This window comes from Carcharodon carcharias, chromosome 3 (genome assembly GCF_017639515.1).
Source record: "Carcharodon carcharias isolate sCarCar2 chromosome 3, sCarCar2.pri, whole genome shotgun sequence".
NCBI classification, from domain to species: Eukaryota; Metazoa; Chordata; class Chondrichthyes; order Lamniformes; family Lamnidae; genus Carcharodon; species Carcharodon carcharias.
This window is the reverse complement of record NC_054469.1, coordinates 122,202,133-122,225,811: the sequence shown is the minus strand read 5'-3', so window position 1 is coordinate 122,225,811 and position 23,679 is coordinate 122,202,133. Positions and strand designations below refer to the sequence as shown.

At 44.8% G+C, this 23,679-nt stretch overlaps 1 protein-coding gene across 1 annotated transcript in view; it reads left to right on the top strand.

Annotated features, from left to right (window-relative positions):
* The first annotated feature begins 18,374 nt into the window (after positions 1-18,374).
* Positions 18,375-23,679, top strand: part of vwdel (von Willebrand factor D and EGF domains-like) — a 242,783-nt gene continuing 237,478 nt past the window's right edge. Inside the window, exons 1-3 of the mRNA XM_041183982.1 lie at positions 18,375-18,453; positions 18,975-19,159; positions 20,441-20,672. Of these exons, the coding sequence (XP_041039916.1) occupies positions 18,375-18,453; positions 18,975-19,159; positions 20,441-20,672 (496 nt within the window). The remainder of the gene's footprint in view (positions 18,454-18,974; positions 19,160-20,440; positions 20,673-23,679) is intronic.

The following is a 23,679-nucleotide window of genomic DNA, read 5'->3' as shown; positions in this document are numbered from 1 at the left end:
TAAGTGTGAGGTCATGCACTTGGGCAGGAGAAACAAGGCACGGGAATACACGATGAATGGTAGGATTGTGGAAAGTAAGGAGGATCAAGGGGATCTTGCTGTGCATGTTGACAGGTCCCTTATGGTAGCGGGACAGGCGCATAAGGTGTTTAAGAAGGCAAATGCCATACTTGCCTTTATTAGCCGAGGCATTGGACATAGGAGCAGGGAGGTAATGTTCCAAGTGCAGAAAACCTTTCCCAGGCCACAGCTATAGTTCTGCGTGCAATTGTGAAATTCACAGGAGGGATGTGATTGGAGTGGAGAGAGTGCAGAGGTCGTTGACCAGGATGCTGGCTGGGCTGGAGAGTTTGACTTATGAGGAGGCATAGCATAGACTGGGGTTATGTCCCCTGGAGCAGAGGAGATTGAGGGGAGACATGATTGAGGTTTTTAAACTTATGAGGGGCATAAATAGGGTCGACAAAAAGGAACTTTTCCTCTTGCTGGAGAGATAAGTAACCAGGTTGCATTGATTTAAGGTATGGGGCATGAGGTTGACAGGGGATGTGATGAACAGCTTTTGCACACACAGTGTGTTGGGAATCTGGAACGCACTGCCTGAAAGGGTGGTGGGCGCAGAAATCCTCCTAACATGTGTTAAGTATTTGGATGTGTAGTTGCGATGCCATGGCATACAAGGCCATGGGCATAGTGCTGGGAAATGGGATTAGGAGATTTAGGAACGTGCTTGATGCGCGCAACCTCGAAGGGCCAAAGGACCTTTTTCTATGATGCACACTTCTGACTCTAACACTCTGTGACTGAGCAATGTTGCAACAATAACAAATTAAACAATCAATGGTGCTATGGATGTTGGGAGGACATTGCGGATCTCACTGTTGGCCTCAAATACGTGGCTGTTCCACCCCAGCCTCACCGACACCAGTTGACCTGGGTGCGTGGCGCCGCTCAAGCTCCAGGGTCTTCTGTTCGAAGCAGCTTAACATCATGAGGTGAACCTGGCCACCTCCAGTCCTCGAACGCTCCGACGCATTATAAGCATTCTTCTCTTGAAAAACAGAGAAGGCCATTCATTGCAGCAGTTTGCACATGGACTCTGCACGCTCATGCCACACCCCAACCACAGTGGGCCATATCAAGCCTCCAGTGCCTACTCTCCTCGCTACTGCTGATCACAAAAAGATAGTATATCTGCTCCCAACACCCCCCAATGCTTACCTTGGAGACATTCTGTGTACATCATTTTATGAAATACATGATCTTTGCTCCCATAGCAAGGAGACGCAACTAGGTGCAGCGTCGAGGGCAGCAGAAGGTTCTTGGCCACAACATCTTGAGGCTCCCCTTCCACTATCTCAAGGCATTCATCTGAAAAGCGAGGGGCGCATTGGCTCGCTGGCCTACCCTGCAGCCTGCCCTGTTCCTGTGGCAGACCCTGCAGCCTGGCCTGCTCCTCTGTCCTTCCCTCTAGCGTCCCCTGCTCAGCCGACCCCCTGCAGTATGACCTCGAAGTGGCCATTGTGAGCAGCCTACAGGAGGCTGCCAGGCCTTTCTTTAAACAGACTGCCAGTTCCCATTGGACCCAGCAGTCTGTGCACGCCTGCTGTCACCCGCACACTCCTGCTATCCACGGGAGTTGGCAAATATGCTGGGTGGACCTTAATTAGCCCGCCCGTGTAAAATGGCTGCGCAGACCCGATTGCAGGCGCCTATCGGGTCCGCACTCGCCTGTGCCTGCTCCAGCTCTGCCCACCCGGCAGGCAGAAAATTTTGCCCATGAGGACCAAAAAGCAATGGCGGGGAAGGGCACATTCTAATGGTTTCTAGGATGTACTCATTCGCAGACTGCTAGCTCTTTGAAGTACATAGGATTAAAAGGGGAGTCCATGAGAATTTAGGAATGCATGCGTTCCACCGTTGCTTTGAAGAGGCCAGAAATGCCAGCATAAGTATATTGGCTCGTGGGGTGGGATGACAGATTCCATCAGAGAAAGAGGAAGAGGCTGTCCTCAGTGTTTCCCCATGTCAGATGCTTTTTGCAGTATAAAAAATGCTTTCCTCCCTTTCAGCCCAGCCTACTCCCCAGGATATTGGAGTCGGGTGGGGGGATATTTTCTGGTTGTTGGCTGAGGCATGCCTGGCGAGATGTGAAGCCACATAACATAGTGATTTAAAAATAATTAGTAATAATCTTTCCACTACTTTGGCTCCATAAGCTTTGGTTGAATTGTTAAATATTGCTCCTTCTCATATAGAACCTATTAAATATGTTTCCTTTTATGTAATAATTGATCAATAGTTGTTCCAATAAATAATGTTAGTGTGTGTGACGCCCTGAATTTTTACATTCTGTGTAATATAGCTCACATCTTTTTGAAGTAGTCATGTTAATATCAAAAACTTTCCAGAATAGTTTATTGTACATTTCATGGTTTTTGTAATTTAGTCTGTAATATTCAACAAAAGGTGAACAGTTTATTTTGTTTTCATATTAACTGTACTGACAGTTCATGGCAAATAAAGTCAAGGAAAATGCAAAGATATTTTATAAATACAAAGAGAGCGAAAATGATAAGTAAAGAAAGAGTAGGGCCTGTTAGAGACCAAAAAAGTAACCTACCTGTGGAGAAGGATGCCAAAGGTATGTTTCTTGTTGAATATTTTGTGTCTGACTTCAGAAAAGAGAGCCAATTTGCTAAGCTGAGACGTGATTTGCCAAAAGTAGACTGTAAACAATTACTGGAAGGTAAATCAATGATAGAGCACTGGGAGGCAATCAGATAAGAGATGGAGAGATTTCAGAACAAATATGTAGCCACAAAAAAAGGGTGGGATTCCCAAATCTCGACCCACCTGGATACCAAAGAGCATGCAGAGTAGGAGAAGGTAAAAAAAGGAAAGCTTATGTCAGATGCCAAGAGCCTAATACTGCAGAAAACTTAGAAGAGCATAGAAAATGCCAGGGTGAAATTAAAAATGAAATTGTTGTATTCTGGTCACCAGTTTGTTGGGACTTATGGATCCATGTTGCATGCTTGTTGTGGGGTGGCCCAATTGGTACAATAGACAGAATAGGTCAGTAGACAGTTCTTAGGTAGAACTTATTCGGTTTATTTACAAAGGTATTCAGCAGCTACACTTTTGTGCTTTCAACTCAAATCCTGTCTTTACACTACAGGCTCTAACTATAGACTACTGACTCCTGAGGTAGCCCATGCTACTCTTCTATTGGATATTAGGGTCATGTGATTTTCCATTATAACATTCTTCTTAAAGGTATGTTATACATATGATTACCACGTTCCTTCCTCTTTACTCTGAAATACATTCTACAGTTGCAATTACATTTTCTCAAAATATCAAATTATTTACATTAGTAAGTAATTTACAAATTCAGTCTTTCGGGGGGTTTCCTAATGCATGTAGAATGTCTCAGTCTTATTACTTCAGATCTTTGTCAGGAGCCTCCTTTTCTGAAGTTATCTGGACATCAGGTTCTTTGGCGGGTACCTGCAAATTGTTTCCTCAACTCTGGCAGATGCAGCTGTCTCTTCAGACACATCTGTACTCGGTTGAGTTCTTTAAACAGGAAACGTTGGCTCAGTTGTAAACACTGGTGGAATCATTTCTTTATGATCTATTTCTCTCCTTATATGATCTACATGTCTCCATATGACTCAGTCTTCCATTTTCATTTGGTAAGAAAGAGGTCTAGTCACTGCACTTACTTCACCCGATAAACACGTTGGTCCTTCTCCAAAATTCTTCACATATACTGTCTCTCCTACAGTAAACTTCCTGTCATGACTATGCCAATCATGTCAAGTTTTCTGACTTTCCTGACTCCTTTCCACCTCCCCCACCACCCCCCCCACCCCTAAATTTGGCATTATTAAGCTCAATCTTGTCCTGAGACGGTGTTTCATCAATAACTCCGCAGGTGTGACACCTGTTGTTGCCTGAAGGGTGGTCATATAATGGAAAAGAAAGCCTGCTAGCTTGGTTGCCATGTAATCTCCAATTAATTTCTTCATGCCTGACTTGAATATTTGAACCGCCCTTTCGGCCAGTCCATTTGAGGAATGGTAGTACGGTGAAGTTTTTACATGAGTGATACCATTGAGGCTGATAAACCGTTGAAACTCAGCAGTCGTAAATGCCGTTATCAGGTACGACCACTTCTAGTAGTCCATGAATGGCAAAATTTTGATGTAGCTTCTCAATTGTAGCAGAAGGCATTGGTGACTTCAGCTCATATATGCCCATCCATTTTGAGTGGGCATCAACAGTAAGCAGAAACATTGTTCCCATGAAAGGTCCCACATAGTCAACGTGTAACCGCACCCATGGTCTTCCTGGCCACTCACAAGGTGTAATGTAGCTGTTGAAGGTAACTTTTGCAATTGCTGATGCTGCACATAATTCTTCACTAAGCTCTATATTTCTCCATCCATTCCAAGCCACCATAGATAGCCACCAAGAAACTCCTGGATATGCACTATGTAGTTCAATTAACAATGGCTTTCTTCCCTTTGGAGGAACAATCACTTGTGTCCCCCACAATAAGATACCACCTTGGCTGGTTATTTCATATCTTCTGTTAAAATACATTTTCATTTCTTCAGATACCTGCTCTTGTGACCAACCATGAAGAGCTTGTTCTCATACTTTGGATAAAACAGGGTCTCAACTTGCCCAGTCTCTGATCTGTCTAGCACATACTGGTGATGAATCTAAGAAGTACAACAATAAAACTAGCTCTTGTGGAACTGGGACATCCTCATCTTTTTCTTATATAAAAGCCAAAAACTGTGGATGCTGGAAATCCAAAACAAAAACAAAAATACCTGGAAAAACTCAGCAGGTCTGACAGCAGCTGCGGAGAGGAACACAGTTAACGTTTCAAGTCCATATGACTCTTCAACAGAACTAAGGAAAAGTAGAAAAGAGGTGAAATATAAGCTGGTTTAAGGTGGGGTGGGGTGGGACAAATAGAGCTGGATAGAGGGCCAGTGATTGGTGGAGATAACCAAAAGATGTCATAGACAAAAGGACAAAGAGGTGTTGAAGCTGGTGATATTATCTAAAGAATGTGATAATAAAGGTACAGATAGCCCTAGTGGGGCTGGGGTGGACGGAAGGGATCGAAATAGGCTAAGATAAAACAATGGATGGAAATACATTTAAAAATAATGGAAATAGGTGGGAAAAGAAAAATCTATATAAATTATTGGAAAAAAAGGGGGATCAGAAAGGGGGTAGGGATGGAGGAGAGAGTTCATGATCTAAAATTGTTGAACTCAATATTTAGTCCGGAAGGCTGTAAAGTGCCTTGTCGGAAGATGACGTGCTGTTCCTCCAGTTTGCGTTGAGCTTCACTGGAACAATGCAGCAGGCCAAGGACGGACATGTGGGCAAGAGAGCAGAGTGAAGTGTTGAAATGGCAAGCGAAAGGGAGGTCTGGGTCATGCTTGCGGACAGACCGAAGGTGTTCAGCAAAGTGGTCACCCAGTCTGCGTTTGGTCTCTCCAATATAGAGAAAACCGCATTGGGAGAAGCGAATGCAGTAGACTAAATTGAGGGAAATGCAAGTGAAATGCTGCTTCACTTGAAAGGAGTGTTTGGGCCCTTGGACGGTGAAGAGAGAGGAAGTGAAGGAGCAGGTGTTGCACCTTCTACGGTTGCATGGGAAGGTGCCGTGGGAGGGGGTTGAGGTGTAAGGGGTGATGGAGGAGTGGACCAGGGTGTCCCGGAGGGAACGATCCCTGCGGAATGCTGCCGGGGGGTGAAGGGAAGATGTGTTTGGTGATGGCATCATGCTGGAGTTGGCTGAAATGGTGGAGGATGATCCTTTGAATGTGGAGGCTGTTATGGTGATAAGTGAGGACAAGGGGGACCCTATCAAGGTTCTGGGAGGGAGACATCTTTTTCTTGTAAGGGTAAATCACTCAGTGCATCAGAGTTTGCAATTTGACTTCCAGGTCTATGGATGAAAGTATACCATATACTGTCAGGATCAACGGTATTATGTGTGTTTCTGTGTCTTCTGAAGAGTCATAAGGACTCGAAACATTAACTCTTGTTTTTTTTTATCCACAGATGCAGTTAGACCTTCTGAGCTTTTCCAGCATTTTCTGTTTTTGTTTCAGATTTGTTTCAGCATCTGCAGTATTTTGCGCTTATCTTAGGGAAACTGGTAGCATGTGAAGGTCTTTCAGCAGGTTTTCACTTTTCTTTCAGGGGTTGTTCACCTCAACCCGGACCCTGTCCCTCAGGATACTCTCTCCTAGTTCTTTTTGCTGCCCTACCGTGCCTTTGCCTGAAACGTCCTGCATTTCTTCAGGTTATTGGGTCTTTACACACTCCTTTTCCAAAACAGGAACATTTTCGGCTTCCTTTAGAAACCTGTGTGACAAATCAAGATTGATTTCCCTCAGCCAGTTTCATCCAAGTAGGCTTGGTCCTCTGCCTCTCAATATCAACACTGGTGGTTTTGCTGATTGGCTTCCGTAATGGACAGTGACTCTACTTATGCCTTTGGGTAGGATCTTCCAGTTGGTGAGGGGGGGGTGGGGCCCATTCACCGACGGGTGGAACTCCCAACGTCACCCCGCATAAATTCCATTTTCAGGTCGGTGGGGGCACAGCCGAGTCAGCTGCGCACCCACCAACCTGTCAACGGCCTATTGAGGCAATTGAGACACTAATTAAAATCATTAATGGACCTGCCCGTCCAATCTTAAGGTTGGCGGGCAGGCCGAGAGCCCTGGCAGGTGTCAGAAAAAGAATGAAACCTCAACCATGGGCAGGATGAGGTTTCATGAGGGTATTTACATGTTTAATAAAGGTTTGAATTAAAGTTATGGACATGTCCCAACTCATGTGACTGTCACATGAGGGGATATGTCAGGGAAATTTTCCTATCGTTTTTTTTTGTAAATTTTAATTTGGAGCCGATCCCCCTGAGGCAGCATTTAGCCTCAGGGAGATCTGTGTGCTCTTTAGCGCGCATGTGCGAACGAGTGCACTCTTGGCTGAGGGAATCCCCCCGCTGCCCACACAGGGAGCGCATAGCGCTTCCTGGCGGACGACACGCTGGGTGGGCCTTAATTGGCCCGCCCACTTAAAATGGCAGCCCGCCCCCAATCAGGGGCGCCAGTCAGAGATGTGCCTGCCCGTGCCTGCTCCTGTACTTCCCCCCCCCCCCCCCCCCCCCCGCAACGGGGGGAGAATTCTTCAGGTATTAGAAGGTGTGTTCACCAATCACTGTAGTGGAAGATCCTGTGTCCACTTCCATTCTAATAGGCCTGTCATTTACCTTTGCTGTTACTGTTATGACCGAACGGTTGTATGTTTTAGATGCAGCTCTAAATTCAGGAATCAGATCACCAGCTCGCGAGATGTTTTATATCAAAATGCATGAGACATTTATGAATTTACACAAGTTAAATATAAACACATGGATACAAATTACTACTATCATAACTTTTAACAAATTCTCAAATTAATCTCAGTTAAGGCAACAGCAAGCCATAGCCTATCAGCAGACACCAGGCAAAGCATTTTCACTGTACAAATTCAAAATGAGGTGCCTTTCACTTTGGTTCCTGTGGAGACAGTTGTAGGCTTACAGCTACTTTGATCTTAAATTGCCTCTGCCCTGCACACACAAAACTGCTGTTTGTTATACCCAGCACATCTCATTGAATGTGAATTCTCTTTGTATCACCAGCCCCTTTGAACTCCACCTCTTCTAACAATAAAACCCCTTTCATAGTACCAATTTTATTAGTAATATAAACATATTGCTTGGTCTCTGCTAGCTAGGTAATAGATTTCACCCCACTTCTTGAAAGCTCTATTCAAAAAAAATGCAAATGCACTCTACCTCTCTTACATCTCAAAACTAGTACACATCAAAGCACTCAGACTAGCTGGCTTTAATCCAATTAAGACACACAACAGACTAAACCACTAATTTAAAAGAAAAATAATTTCCAATAACATTAATAGCTTCACAACAGTTACATATATTGGTTCTGTTCTTCCAAACTTCACGTTATACAATGAATAAATATCTGAATCTTTTACTTCAGGCTCTTCTACATTGTAGATCACACAGGGTTTTTTCTTTTGTTCGAAAGTCTGCCTGATTCTTTCCTTGCACTGACTCATTAGGTGTCCGTTTCAATAACAATAACAACATTCGATTTTTTTGAACTGCCAATTGTTATAAGGTTGTCTGTTTCCACCTCTGCTGCCATTGTTCCATGCTTTTTGCTACTAAGCAATTTTTTTTATTTGTCTGCTAGCGGTGGCTGTTTCTTGTTTCTCAGCAGAGCCTTGCATTTTCACGCCCTTTTTGACAGGGGCTTCCCACCCAATGTGAAGGGCAGATCCAGCTTGCACTCCCTGTATGGTTTCCAAATCCCATGTGCTTTCCATGGCCAGTGCTATCTCTAGCATCTTCTTAAAATCCAAATTTGTTTCAGACAGTAATCTCTTCTGAATTGTGTCCTCATTCACACTGCACACTAAACGATTTCTGAGCATGTCATTTAAAGATGTACCAAATTCGCAATTTTTGTTAACTGTTTCAAACTTGCCGCATAACAAGCAACTGTCTCCCCTGGGGCTCTATTTCTTGAGTTAAATTTGAACCGTTGCATCGTTACCGAGGGCTTTGGCTGGTAATGATCTTTTATGAGGTCCATCAGTTCCTCAAAATTTTTTGAATCAGGGGCACTGGATGTCATTAGATTTCGAATCAACCCATAGGTTTTACTCCCACACGTGGATAAGAGGATTGCTCGCTTGAAAAAAAAACGTGAAGTGTTCAATATAATCACCCATGGCTGGACCGACAGGATCAATTCTTCTAAATTGCGGCATTCTGTGAGGGGATTGCTTCAACGTTTAGGACAGCAACTCTACTTACAATCACCGTGTGAGGTGCAGCCCGATTTCAATCCTCTTGATTTCTTTTGTTAATTTGTTTTATTTTCAACCCAGTTTATTGTATCATCGCTTTGTCCTTGCTTCTTTCTTGCTTTTTGCTCGTCACCAGTTTGGTGGGACTTGTGGATCTGGGTTGTACGCTTATTATGGGGTGGCCAAATTGGTACAATAGACAGAATGGGTCAGTAGACAGTTCTTAAGTGGAACACATTCTGAGCAGAAATTTGCATTTGGCGAGCGGGCTCAGCGGGCGGGGGAGCCCGTGATCAGCATCGTAATCACACCGTGATTTCATGCTGGCGGGCCAATTAAGGCCTGGCCAGCAAGCGACCAGCATTACGAAGCACTGCCTGTGCCGGGGGGTGGGGGGAGTGCGGGCTGGGCCAAGCACGAACTTCGCACATGCAGGCAAGTGAGTGTCTCAGTCTCCCTGAGGCACAGAGCTGCCTCAGGGAGATGAAGAATATATTTAAAAAATTAAGAAAATAAAAATGTAATAAAACATGTCCCCTCACTTGACTCTGTCACATGAGCAGGGACATGATATTAATTAATTGTAGAACTTTTATTTTATTATTATTTGTTTTTGGAACCCTCACCCCGCCCGTGGATGAGGTTGCCAAAAAAAATGCAAAGGCCTTTTCGCCTGCCCACCAACCATTAGATTGGATGGGCAGCGAAAAAATTAGCTTAATTGATTATTTAATGGCCTTGACAGGCTATTTATCAGGCTACTAAATGAAACAAGGGGAAGACTGCCTATGTTGCACAGCTGGAGAAAGTGATAGCCGAACTAATTAGGTTAATTAGCCTAAACTCAGTTGTGAGCTAAATATTTTAAAATCAATTCTGAGAGACAGTACGTACCCTCATTTTGGAAAGGCATGGATTAATCAAGGACAATCAGCATGGATTTTTTAAAGGAAGGTCATGTCTGATTAACTTGATTGAATTTTTTGAGGAGGTAACGAGGGTTGATGTAGTCTACATGGATTTTAACAAGATTTTTGACAACACTCCCCATGGCAGACTTGTCAAACAGTTAAAAGCTAATAGAATATGAAGGAAAGTAGCAAGTTAGATTGGATCAGTGGCAGGAAGAAAATAGTCAACAAGTGTTTTTGTCTCCATAAGGCTGTTCCAGTAGAGTTCATCAGGGCTCAGCCTTTGAATTTCAGCGGGCGCGCTGCTGACTCTGGTGTGTGCCCCCTTACTGAACTATCGTGTGACTGAGTGTTGATGTCAGCACGGTCGGCCGACATCAATGTGCGTATTTTCATGCTCGAGCGGGTCGGTCATGCACCCGCCCGCTGAGCGAAAATTTCTGCTCTCTGTTTATTTACAAAGGTATTCAGCAGCTATACTTGTGTGCTTTCAACTCGAACCTTGTCTCTACACCACAGGCTCTAACTATAGAGTACTGATTCCTGAGGTAGCCCCCGCTACTCTTCTATTGGATACTAAGATCATGTGATCAAGGCACAAGATATGGACATGGTTCTTAAAGTTTCATAAAAGAGGAGGGCAAAGCAGACAATTGTAGTTAAGGATGGGAATGTAAAATATTGGCTGAGATAAATCTAGTAAAAGAGGAAATATGAAGGTTTAGCATCTTTAAAAGTTAATAAATCTCCAAGGTGGATGAAATTTATCAGGCTACTAAGTGAAACAAAGGGAAGACTGCCCTATGTTGCACCATTGGAGGAAGTGATAGCTGGACTAATTAGGTTAATCAGCCTAAACTCAGTTGTGGGCATATTTCAAAATCAATTCTGAGATGCAGGATGTACCCTCATTTTGGGAAGGCATGGATTAATCAAGGACAATCAGTATAGATTTTTTTAAGGTAAATTCATGTCTGATTAACATGATTGAATTTTTTGAGGAGGTAATAAGGAGGGTTGATGTACTCCACACAGATTTTAACAAGATTTTTGACAACACTCCCCATGGCAGACTTGTCAAACAATTAAAAGCTAATAGGATATGAAGCAAGTTAGATTGGATCAGTGGCTGGAAGAAAATGGTCGACAAGTGTTTTTGACTCTGTAAGGCTGTTCCGGTGGAGTTCATCAGGGCTTAGTGCTGATTCCTTTGCTTTTTGTGATATATATCAGTAGCTTAAACTTAGATATAAGGGGTATGATTAAGAAGTTTGCAGATGATACAAAAACTACTTGTGTATTTGATGTTAAGGACCGAGGCTGTAGATTGCAGGAAGATATCAGTGGAGTGCTCAGGTGGGCAGAAAGCAATAAATAGAAGTCAATCTGGAGAGGTGTGAGGTGATGTATTTGGGGAAGGTAAACAAGGCAAGGGAGTACACAAAAAATGGTATAATACTGAGAAGTGTAGAGGAACAGAGTGACCTTGGAATGTATGGCCACAGATTCCTAGAGGTAGCAGGAGTGTAGATAGATAGGATAGTTAAGAAGCGATATGGAATGCTTTCCTTTATTGACTGTGACATAGAACTTAAGTGCAGGAAGGTAATACTAGAACTGTATAAAACATTAATTAGTCTACAGCTAACTGCACTGCATATAGTCCTGGTCATTAAAGGAAGAATGTAACATTAAAGGAAGAATGTAATTGCACTACAGACGGTACAGAGGAGAGTTATGAGGATGTTGCCAAGAATGAGAATTTTAGCTACAAGGAAATATTCGGTTGACTGGGGTTGTTTTCTTTGGAAACAGAGGAGGCTGAAGAGACATTAAATTGAAATGTATAAAAGTATGAGCAGCCAAGTTAGACTGGATAGGAAGGACATATTTTTGTTAGCAGGGAGGTCAATAAACAGGGTACATAGATTTGAAGTGATTGTTGGAAGGATTAGAGGGGAGTTGTTGAATAATTGTTTCACCCAGAGGATGGTGGAAGTCTAGAACTCACTGCCTGAGATGGTTTTAGAGGCAGAAAGGCTCACTGTATTCAAAAATACTTGGGGGCAGAATGTTACATGCTGCAGGCGGATGCACACCCGACTTGATCGGGCATAAAATTGCGTGCGATGACGTTGGGCAAGCATCCTGATGTCATCATTACGCACTCATGCAATATTTCACTTGGAAGGTGCGTGTAGATACCGGAACTACGCCCACCATTAATTAACAGGCCACTTAAGACCCTTAACAGTCCAATTGACTGTGATTTTACCTTGCACGTGCGATTTTTTACTCATTGCATGGGCAAAGTGGGCAGGCGGCCAGCCAACATTTTCACAAACTTCATCCAAGGGCGGGATAAAAAGGGTCAGCAGCGTTGCCAGTGTGAGTAGTGAGGAGTTTGGGAGATTGTTTGCAGCTGGCTGCTTATTGGTACTTAGCAGCTTCATTTCTGTTTGTGGCTTCATTCTTAGCATTTCCAGCCTTCATTTCAGGAGTCATTGCTGTCTGCCAGGCCCCCGGAGGATTCAGACCTTGTGGACCCTTCCAAGTATCATACAGCCTTCCCTTATCCTGGTAATGGTGATTGTGGCCTCTGCTGGAGACACCTCCTCTGAGGAGGAAGAGAGGGTCAGAAGGGAGAGGAGGCCTGCTACCCCTATGCAGCTTCCAGGGGAGGGAGCTGCGGAACAAAAGGCACAGGCACGAGGCCCAGCAGGTAGTCCAAGGCGGAAGGGGCCGCAGAAGGTGCTACTATCCTGCTGCCAGGGTTTACAGGCAGCGATGCTGCCACTTCAATATGTCTGAGGTGCAATACCGTAGGAGGCTCTCAAAGGAGAGCCTGATTCCGTTTGCCAGGTGATCGAGTCTGGGGTCAACTCCAGTTGTGTGGGTGGACACCCCATGTCAGTGCCAGGGTCACAGTGGCCCTCACCCTCTATGCCTCTAGCTCTTTCTTGGTGTCAGTGGGGGATCTTTGTGGAGTTTCCCAATCAGTTATCCACAGTTGCATCAAGCTGGTGACAGACGCTCTGTTCAGATTGGTAATGATATTTATTCATTTCTGGATGGACGAAGCCGGCCAGGCTGAGCGAGCCAGAGGATTTGTAGTGATTGCTGGGTTCCCCTGCATCCAGGGTGCAATCAATTGCACACATGTGGCCATCAAAGCCAGCCGGGTGCCTTCGTCAATAGGAAGGGATTCCGCTCCATGAACATACAGATAGTGTGTGACCACAGGATGCAGATTCTGCAAGTCTGTGCAAGGTACCCTGGCAGCTCCCATGATGTATACATCCTGAGACACTCCTAGGTGCTGAGGCTCCAATCTGAATGGATGGATGGCTGCTAGGTGACAAGGACAATCAGCTGAAGAGGTGGCCCATGATGCCTCTCTGTCACCCAAGAACAGAGGCAGAGAAGTGTTACATTACGGGTCATGCCTCCACAAGGGTGGTGGTAGAGAGGACCATAGGTCTTCTCAAGATGCGCTTCCAATGCCTGAACTATTCAGAGGGAGCACTACAATACCCCGCAGAGTGGGTATCACTGATGGTGGTTGCATGCTGCACTCTCCACAATCAGGCAGTGGCAAGGGGGGACCCACTGGAGGAAGAAGAACTTGAAGCGCTCCACAGGCCAGATATAGTGAGTCTAGTAGTGAGTCTGAAGAGGAGCACAGTGAGGAAAAGGCTGAGGGTGTGGAGCCAGACCTTGGTAACCTGCAGGGAGACAGGGACACCAGGGACACCTTGATCCAACGCTCCTTCAGCTAGGCTACCAAAGATTAGCTTCCGCCTCCACCCCAGATATCTGAAATAACCCTTTCAATTAAACCCAAAGGGCGTTCAGTGCCTGTGCAATAAAGTTCAGAGCCATCTACATCCAGCATTACATACTAGCCTTCCCCGCACCAATGAAATAAAAAGGTGTAGCATACTCAGGCCATGACAACAAAAGCACAATATATGTCATTCTGACAGTTCAATAATGTTAACAGAAACGTTTCTGGCATTCAGCATAAGACCAGTATACATAAAGTAAACAAAAATGGACATAAAATCTTCGATGATGTGCCCCTCTTGTGCTCATGGTTCCTTTAACATACGTTTGCAATTGCTACATATAGGCGCTCAACCTCGCTGGCAGCCTGCTGACTCTGCTGTCTTGTTGACCTTGATGACATTAGTGGTTGTCCTCTGGCCAGTGGAGCCTGTGCTGGCCCTGCCTGGAAGGGAGCAGCCAGTTCCAAGGCTGGCATCTCCCCAGTTGCCGCAGCATCATCAGATGCTATGGTCACTGGTGGAGGGAAGGAGGAGCTGGTGTCATCATCCAGAGTGCCCTGAGAGGAGCCCACAGAGACGACAAGAAGCTTGTGCACCAACTTGAGGGTGTTCTGGATCTCCCTGCATACCATTGATGGACAGGCACCTAGCTGAGATACTGGGTGCCTCATCCATCTCCCACACTGACACTGACCACCTGATGTTATTGCCTGTGTGAGGGCATGAGGTCCAAGCGCAACCCCAGGAACCCCTCATTCTGTCCCTGGAGCAGCCTCTCCATGACAGCTGCCACTCTCTCAATGGAGGAGGCTGTACACTTGGCCATGAGAGTCAACGCAATGCACACGTTCAACATGGACTCCTCCATCACAGAGACCATGGCATGCACATCCTCATGGATCTCCGCCAGATCCCCCCCACACATCTTGCCGCATCCAGCATCTTCCACCGAATGGACGACCCCAGAGGCTCATCATCAGCCTTTGACTGAGCATTGTCCTGGTCCCCAGTAGTCTCTGACTGCCATCGCTCTGGGCACTCCCTGCCTCCACCTGCACCTCAAACGATTGGGAACTGCTCTCACCAATATGCATTGAGATGCTAGCTGCTGCTCTAATGCCCACCGAGGTGCTAGTATCTGCGCTGGTGCCAGCTTCAGAGAGCAGTTGTGACGCAGACATAAATGATGCCCGGTGGTCCTCTGGTGTCAGGTGTGGACCTTCAGGGTCCAGAGAGAACGCCTGCTGATGAACCTAAAAGGGAGAATGAGGACATGTCAGGGCCATCTCAGAGACGCAGCCATGAAACTTTAGACGCATCTGATGCTGTTTCCACCTTCAGCACCTCAGCCCTTCAGGAGCTGGTGCACAGCATCACTGGTCACAGATGCTGGTGTGATGGGGGCCAGCTCCACCTTAGAAGTGCTGAGAGCACACAGAGAGTATGAGAGAACTCTGTGGCACCAGCCCACTACATTCTGCCAGTAATGACCAGCACTGCCGAGGTGAGGTATCAGTAATGTTTCCAGGGAGTGTGAGGCTGGACCATCACTGTGGCCTGAAGGCCACACACAGCACAGGGAAGAGGCCCTGGACTGAGACACCTGCCTTTTATCTTGTGCAGAAAGATTTCACATCTGAGTGACAAGAACATTGCTCATCAGAACAAGGAGCCATGGGCAGGGAGACATTCTTAGGAGTTAATTGACAAAAGTGAACATTATGTGCAAGTGATTTAACATCTGTGCCCAGGCTGTGCAACTAATTCTTCTTAACTTTCCTAACCCTGCTGCTACGTCTTGGTGCTCCCTGGACATCCACAGCAGAGGTGGAGGCAGCCTGCTGACTGTGGTGCCCTTCCTGTGATGACTTTGGCGGGCGTCCTCTGGAGCGTCACGCTTTGGAGGGTCCCGGCCTGTTTTTGGGGTCCTGTGTGGCAGTGGCACCCTCCTCGGCCTGTGAAGCGGGATCTGCGGTGGTCACAGGAAGAGGGGGTTCGGGTGGGCCGGTCATTCCCCGAGTCACTTGGGTGGATGGCCCGGAGTGTACACCAGATGATCCTCCTCCCTATAGGTGCCCCAGGGCCCATGGCTGACTCTGTGAGTGGAAGGGGCGAGATCGAGCTGCCCAGCACCTCGAGTACACTCTTTTGGAGGCCAACTATGGCATCAGCGATGGAGTTAAGCCCGCGCAGCAGTGCTGGAATGATGTCCTATACCAAGGTCTCCATGGTGGCCACCACCCTGCCAATGTTGACCTCGGTGCGTTGCAATGCCGGCGCTTTCACGTCAGCCCGAAGATGGATGGACTCCTCCATCATGCCCTGTAATTTGAGGGGTGCAGTGGACGTCCCTTTCTGCTGTTACCTAGCTTGCCTTTGCAGCTGCAGCAACTGTGACATGACCGAGTCTAGAGGCTTGTCATTGACTCGCACTCAGCAGCGTTCTGGCCTCCACCAGTCCTCCAAGTGCCAGGGACCTGGAAATTCCCTACCTCCTCCTGCTGCGGGTCAGAATGTGTGATGTGCTCACCAGATTGTGATTCCGAGGCTACTCTAAAGCTAGGTCCCACCGAGGAGTGTGTCTCTGTGTTGGTGGAGGGTGTGGGTGAGCGCTGTGACGAGACTTTAGGGAGGGTGCCTTCAGTTTCCTCTTCAGAAGTTTCTTCGGAGCTTGCTTGGAGGTGTTGGATTGAGGGCTCTGTCAACTGCTTCCCAGATGTGCCTGCGAAAGCAAAGGGAGATAATTAGCGAATGGCAGCGGCCTGTGAAAGAGGACACATCACTTATGGCATGGTTATCTGATGGATGTTGCACTCCTGGATCCTCTCTTGGTAGTGCAGCGCCGACCTCACCATCAGCACAGGACTGATCGCCGACCAGCTGGATGGTCCTGTTTTCAAATTCTGTAAGAACTTTGAATTCCGGCACCCCTTCACCTGTCAGTGACATTACCCTCCTGTTGTCCTGCATGGATAGAGATGGAGGAGAGTGTATCAGGACACCTGCTGGGCCAAATGATAAATAAGCCTGGCCTGTGTATGTGGTGAGTGGTCCCATGGACAGGATGAGGACAATGACAGTGTGTGTGAAAGAGTGAATGGTGATGTCCCTTGCACTGGCAGTAAATGAGGGCCCTGGGGGTGTGTGATGAGTTTGTGAGTGTATGAGTTGGGAGTGATGAAAAGTGACTTACCCTAGTGGAACGGAAGAGATCATTCATCCTTTTGCAGCACTGGGTGGCTGTTCTCTTCTAAAGGGCGTTCACGCTGACCACCATTGCCACTGGCTGGGTTGGTGACATTGCTATCCATCCTGCAGCCAGAACAGGGATAGAGCACATCCCAGTGGTTCTCCACAGCACCCAGCAGTCTCTCGTGGGACCCATTGTTGAAACGAAGGGCTGCAGTCGTTTTTCCTTTGTTGGCCATGTCTCCTAGGCAGTGGTGGTGAGCCGGTGGCGATGAGCACTTTGCTGGCGGCTACCTTTTAAAGATGGTGCCCGGCGTGATGCAACAGCGGGGTGCTGGCGAGCAGGCGAATGACAGCCCGCCCACCTTGGAAAGGGCGTGTTTCGTGGGAGTGAATATATAATGAGGCAGTGTCAGGAAGATACAGCGTGAAAACCCGCCATTTTCATCAGCGGGTAGGACTCCATTTTACCCACTTGCTACTGCACTTAGCGCAATTCTGGGAAAACTCAGCCCAACGGAGATCTGCATCACCGTGCCCTCATCTTCCAATGATCAATGGGGACTCCAGGTTCGAGACTAACATCAATGATAAGACTACACTAAAGTGGTTGTACAAGCCGAAATTCTCATCTCTGTGCACTGCACTCTTACCTTCGTCTGGCACCCCCGCCTCTCCACGCCCAGTTGCACGTGGGGCACGTGCCAACTCTCGAGCTTCAGGGTGTTTTGATCATATCTTGAGAGGTTTAGTAGGCTACCGGAGCCTCCGCCAGTCTGTGACCTTCCTATATTGTTATGGGCCTCTTCTCTTAAAACAACAGAGGAGCATTGATTAGCCCACTCTGTACCTGGAGTGCCATTGCAGCCTGGCCAACCCCAGCTGAGGAGCACTTGGCCAGGCATATCCAAGCCGTTACCCTCGAGCCGCAAGGCACTTAGTGCAAGCAGCCAGGGCTCATCCCCTTGGCCAGCTCTGGTGTGATTGACAGTTGGCACTCAAACACTAGCATCCCTGAGGTCCACGGGGTGGGGGGGTGGGGGGCTGGCGGGAACGACCAGAACTTAACACATCTGCACACTGACCCATGCCAACATGGTATTCACCCTTCCTAAGTGTAGCAGGTCAGTGAAGCACTTCTGACACTGCACCCAGGAAGCGCCGCACCACATCATGGCTGCTGACCAGCGTTGCCACCTCCTCCCGTGCCCTCTTGGTGAGGTGCAGTGGCCTCTTCCTCCCATCCCTGGGCAAGGGTGTCCCTTCTGACAGCCACCTCCTCCAGGAGGATGGCGAGGCAATCATCAGAGAAGGTGGGGGGCGCCAAGTACCCACCCAAACTGCCTTCCCGCCTGCCATGTCCAGCTACACTCAGGTCCATGGTGTCTGTTCCGGGGACGTCCTTTGTGGCAGCCTTCCAGGGGCTGCCTGGGTCGCTTTTAAATCGGCTGCCGGGTCACCATTGGACCCGGCGGTCGACAGGCCCCCATCCATTGCGGAGCTGCCAGTGTGAAATCGCGGTCAGGGCCCGATCTCAAGCAGTGGCTGCCCGATGACTGGAAAAATCCTGCCCTTGGATTTGCATTTGACATTACATAACCTAAAGGGCTATGAACTAGGAGCTGTAAAGTGTAATGAGGCTAGATAGCTGTTTTTCTCCTAGCATACACAATCAGCAGATGGCTTCCTTCTGCACAATAGATGTTTCTATGCATCTATGTATCTAATTTATTTCAATCGTGAAGAATTTAAAATCCAGAACTTCAACTGTTATGGAGCAAAACATACTTTGCCCCTGAAATTGAGATTGAGGTTTGATAGTGTTTTCTGAAACCCAGTTGATTTAAATTTACATTGTAGAAATTAGCTCCAAATTTAAAAATCAAATGGAGGTATTTTAGTTCAACAACAAAAACTGTAGCAGAAATGCACAGTTAGTCTTAAGATGTCAGGAGCTCTACTCAGTTGTGCAGAACACTAATCAACTTCAGTGAACAGTGCCTTCCCAGTATATACAATTGTAAATAAATATGTTTACCTATGTGATTGGCAAATTATAATATTGATAAAGTTAATTGTTGAATATGAAATAAAATAATTACTTGAACAATTACGATGAGCCATTACTAAATCCTTTTCTGTTGCCCGACAGCCCCTGAATGCTACCCTGGTGGTCACCAGCTCCTTCAGAACCCCTACAGAAGCGTGGACTTTGATTCACTCCGACTGCAACAGTCAGCAATTCAGGAGTTAATATGTGATCACTCTTTAATACCAGGATGGTATCGCTTCCAGATCTTTGATAAGCCAGCAGAAATGCCAACAAAATGTGTGGAGGTATACAGTGTTTCAAAATGATCATACCATGGCATGCTGAGAGCAAGAGAGATAAGTCCTTTTTTTCCCATAATGCATTCATTGCATAAAAACAAAGTTAATGTTTAGCAGAACTGTCTAATTGAATGGAAAGATACAATACGCAATATCTCCAGTCCAGTAGTGCTAAATTTTGAAAAACATGATGAAAAATATCTGGAATTGAAACGATCTTTGCTAAGTTCTGGCTCATAGTAAACCAGAAAGCCTCATTTTTAGTCATTCTGTTCTGAGTTAATTAATTTTATTTGGTAGAGTTGTGAAGCATCCCAGAAGTGCTGTCAGTAACCATGGGCTCAGGAGGGAAATGCTGGCTCTCTCCTAATTGTTATCTATTGACCCCTTTTGAAAGTTAGCAGCTTTTTACAGAAAGAAAGATGGGTTTGAAAGAAATGGAAGGTTTTACCTTTGGAACTATACCCAGCCTGAGTTGCAACTTTCAGTTCTCCAGATTTGGTGAAAAGATAATTTTGGTTTTTAAAAGTCTTTCAAAAATAACAGTGTCCTACATTTCATTTTGCTATGTTGTAAGATTTAAATTTTGGTAACTTTTCAACTACAACAAACTAGAACATATTTACATAGCATCCCTTAGGACCAAAGCACTTGCTTGCCAGTGGGTTGTTTTTACTTTAATGTAATTATGTTGTTTTATAAGCCAACAATTATGAATATTACTCACAATCAAGAAAATTATAACCTTTTCATAACCCAAGCTGACTGATCTCATCAAACTTTAAAAGGTTTCACAGTCAGGAGATTTGACCTGAGATTCTAATGCTCACTTTTGGAATTGTAAAACATTGGCTCATTAAATGTTTACATTTAGGAAACCTATACCAGCTAAATCTGAGAATGCATTTCCCTAGAATACTTTCACTAATACAATTTTATGAATGACATAACTTACTGCTGAATTGATAATATTATAATGAAAGAATTCTGCGTGGTGTTTAGGAATGTCCTTAAGGAACATTGGGCAAAAAAACACTGTACATAATATATATGGGGCCATTTTTTGATGAAGAAACCCAGTAATTATAATAGCCAAATATTCATTAGTAAAACCTGACAGGCAAAAAAATTAATTTTCACCTTTTAACAGCGGAAATGAGACAGTTCCTCACTGTGTTAAATCTAAATTCCAGCCGTATTTTATTTGCATAATAGCCGTATCAATTGTGATAAAAAAACGTAGTTTCTTGTTGCCTTCACTTTGATCTTTCATATTTCCCTCCTTAGATGAATCACTGCGGTACCCAAGCCCCTGTTTGGTTGTCTTTAAGAGACACTGAATCTCTGCCACAAGCTGGAGAGGTTAAGCATTTGACTGCCTGTGCAACTTGGCAGTTTTTTTTTAGCACAACAAAGGACTGCTGTCTTTTCCGAATTCCAGTCAGCGTACGAAACTGTGGTGACTTTTTTCTGTACCTACTCCAACCTACACAGGGATGCATGGGATATTGTGCAAAAGGTAGGCTTTGGTCACATAAAACTGGATTCTGCTGATGTAAACAATTGGTCCCAGGAGCATTTATTGATTAAAAAAATCACAATTAAATATTACTAGAAATTTTCAATTATACATATTTTTCTAACTATTTAATTATTATAATTAAGGCAGTATTCTATTTAACATTTTTTTTACTAAATTGAAGTTGACATACTTCCTTAGGTTCTGCTGTGCTACTGCTGGATTGAATCTTTGTACATTGAGTCTTTTGTATAGCCCGTATATTTTTGGAGCATAATGCATTGAGCTGAGGTAATTCCTTGGGTCAACCTGAGATGGAGGATTTAGGGTTGCTGGGCAGTACGTTGGGTAAAATTTAGAATGTATAATCTCTATGGTGGTAGGTCAGTATTGGGCTGCTAAGGCATTCTTGTTATGTAGGAAAGTTATTACTTTTAATTTATTATAGCTAAGTAGATTGTTGAAAGGATAGAAGTTACACAACAAATATAATAGGTGACCAATTGTATTTTTGGCCTTGGACAATAAAATGTCCATTCTAAACAAAGAAGTATTCACTTAGCAAACATAAATATTCTGGGCAAAATACAATGGAAGTGAAATTAGTCCATGCAAGTAGCAGAAATGGACTCATGGTGAATTGACAACCCATTATTTCCTCATTTTCATTGATTTCAAAATCAGTCTCTGTATAAAATGCTTTTGCACAATTGCTGAAGACTAGTTTCAACCCCTTTAAATCAAAAAGTGATCCAAAGAAAGAAAGAGGTCCTTTTTTATTGTGTGAAACATTAGAATCAGCATCAGAGCAGGGAAGGATTCTAATTCTTGCTCAGTTCAATGAGAGTCATCTAATAATATATTTACAGTCTATGTAACACTGCTGTATCATTTCAGCTAGTCATCTCGATTTCTATTGCAGTTGACGTTGAGACATCAGCCGTCAGATGCTGGTTTGGTCTGTAGTGTACCAATCAAGTTAGTCACCAAATCCATGCTGCAAAGAATGGGCTTCAAGCTTTATGCAAAACCTGTGCCAGATTCTTCCATGCTCCTTGACGGGTACCATAGACTTTCTAGCAAGCCCAATGCACCAAGCATTTCAGAGTTTATACCTATCGATCTTTTTCTCTAGGCCTCCCATCAAAGTCCTCATGTAAGTTCTCTGCAACAGAACTCATTTGCGACCTCACCCTCTGGCTGCAGACTGTACATGCCGAGTGTCTTGCCATGCATAGATTCCTTCTCAAAGCTGCCGTCTAAAGTATTTGAGTTGATGGCTATGAGTGAGAACAGGTGATGCTGTTTCTTTCTCATCACTCTCTTTCTGCTTTTTCATCTCCTTCTCCTCTGCCTAGCTAGGTTACAGTACTTACGTATCTGAAAGGAGATAGACATAAGGGTGGGGCTGAAGGGAGGAAAATGTGGGAGAGCAAGAGGTGCATTCTTAGCCGTCTACAGCTTGTAAATCAGAATAGTTAGTGGAATGAGGTAGAAGTGGGACGTGAGAAGGAGTTTTATGTATGGGCATGCTATCTTTAAAAGCTTCAGTACCTTTGCTGGCCATGGCCTCAAGTTTGGCAGTGTGTTGCAATGTATTTGGGTAATGTGATTATCATAGTTGAGTAGCTGGCAGTGTGCATACATGTATGAGCAATGGGTGTGAGCAATGGCTGCAGTGCTATGTGTGGGAGGATGAGGTGAAGGATTTGAATATTATATTTGGGTCCTGATTAATGGAGGTTTTTTGGTAGCATTGTGTGCTGAGTCATGTTAATACTATCATTCAGTATTCTTCTTGATCATACTTTCTTCTACAACCCATTCGATAGCCTTCTGTAGCCAGAATGCAGCTCCCCTTTAAAAGGTGCAGGCTGGTTTTACATAGTGCAAACTAGTATTAAATGGTGCTAGCCCCTAACAATTTTGTGCCCCTAGTCAGGTGTATAACCATTCAACAGCATGGTTAGTACTGGCTGCATGTAGCAATCATTTAAATGAACAAGCAGCACAAAGTTTGCATGGATTTAGTGGATTTCCCATCTGTTGTAGAACCTCCCTATTTTTATTTCATTGAAATTGATGGCAAGAAAATCTGACCAGTTCTGGAACAGGAACAGGGACAGATCTGCATGGAAACAGTTCCCAAAAAAGTAGTAAACCTGAGGATTGGGAGCATTTTAGAATTCAGCAAAGGAGGACCAAGAAGCTGATAATGAAAGGGAAAATAGAATATGAATGTAAACCAGCGGAGAACATAAAAAATGGACTTTATATAGGTACGTAAAAAGGAAAAGATGAGCAAGGACAAATGTAGGTCCATTACAAGCAAAAGACATGAGGATTTATAATAGAGCATAGGGAAATGGCAGAGAAGCTAAATAATTACTTTGTGTCTGTTTTCACCAAGGAAGATACAAGAAATTTCCCAGAATTAGAGATCCAAGGAACTAGTGAGAATGAGGAACTGAAGGAAATTAATATTAGTTAAAAAAAAGTATTATTGGAGAAGTTAATGGGATTGAAAGTTGAAAAATCCCCAAATCCCAATGATCTACATCCCAGAGTATTGAAAAAGCTGGCTATAGAGAGCGTGGATGCATTGGTGGTTATCTTTAAAAACGCTATAGATTATGGAACGGTGCCTGCAGATTGGAAGGTTGAAAATGTAACCCCACTGTTTAAGAAAGAGGGGAGAAAGAAAATAGGGAACTACAAACCCGTTAGCCTGCCGTCAGTAGTAGGGAAAATACTAGAATCCATTATAAAGGATGTGATAACTGGACACTTAGAAAATAATGATCTGTTTGTGCAAAGTCAACATGGATTTATGAAAGGAAGATCAGGTTTGACAAACCTGTTGGAGTTTTTGTGGAAGTTAATCGCAGAATAGACAAGGGGGAACCAGTGAATGTGGTGTATTTGGATTTTTAGAAGGTTTTTGATAAGATCGCACAGAGGAGGTTAGTAAACAAAATTAGAGCACGTGTGTTTGGGGATAATATTC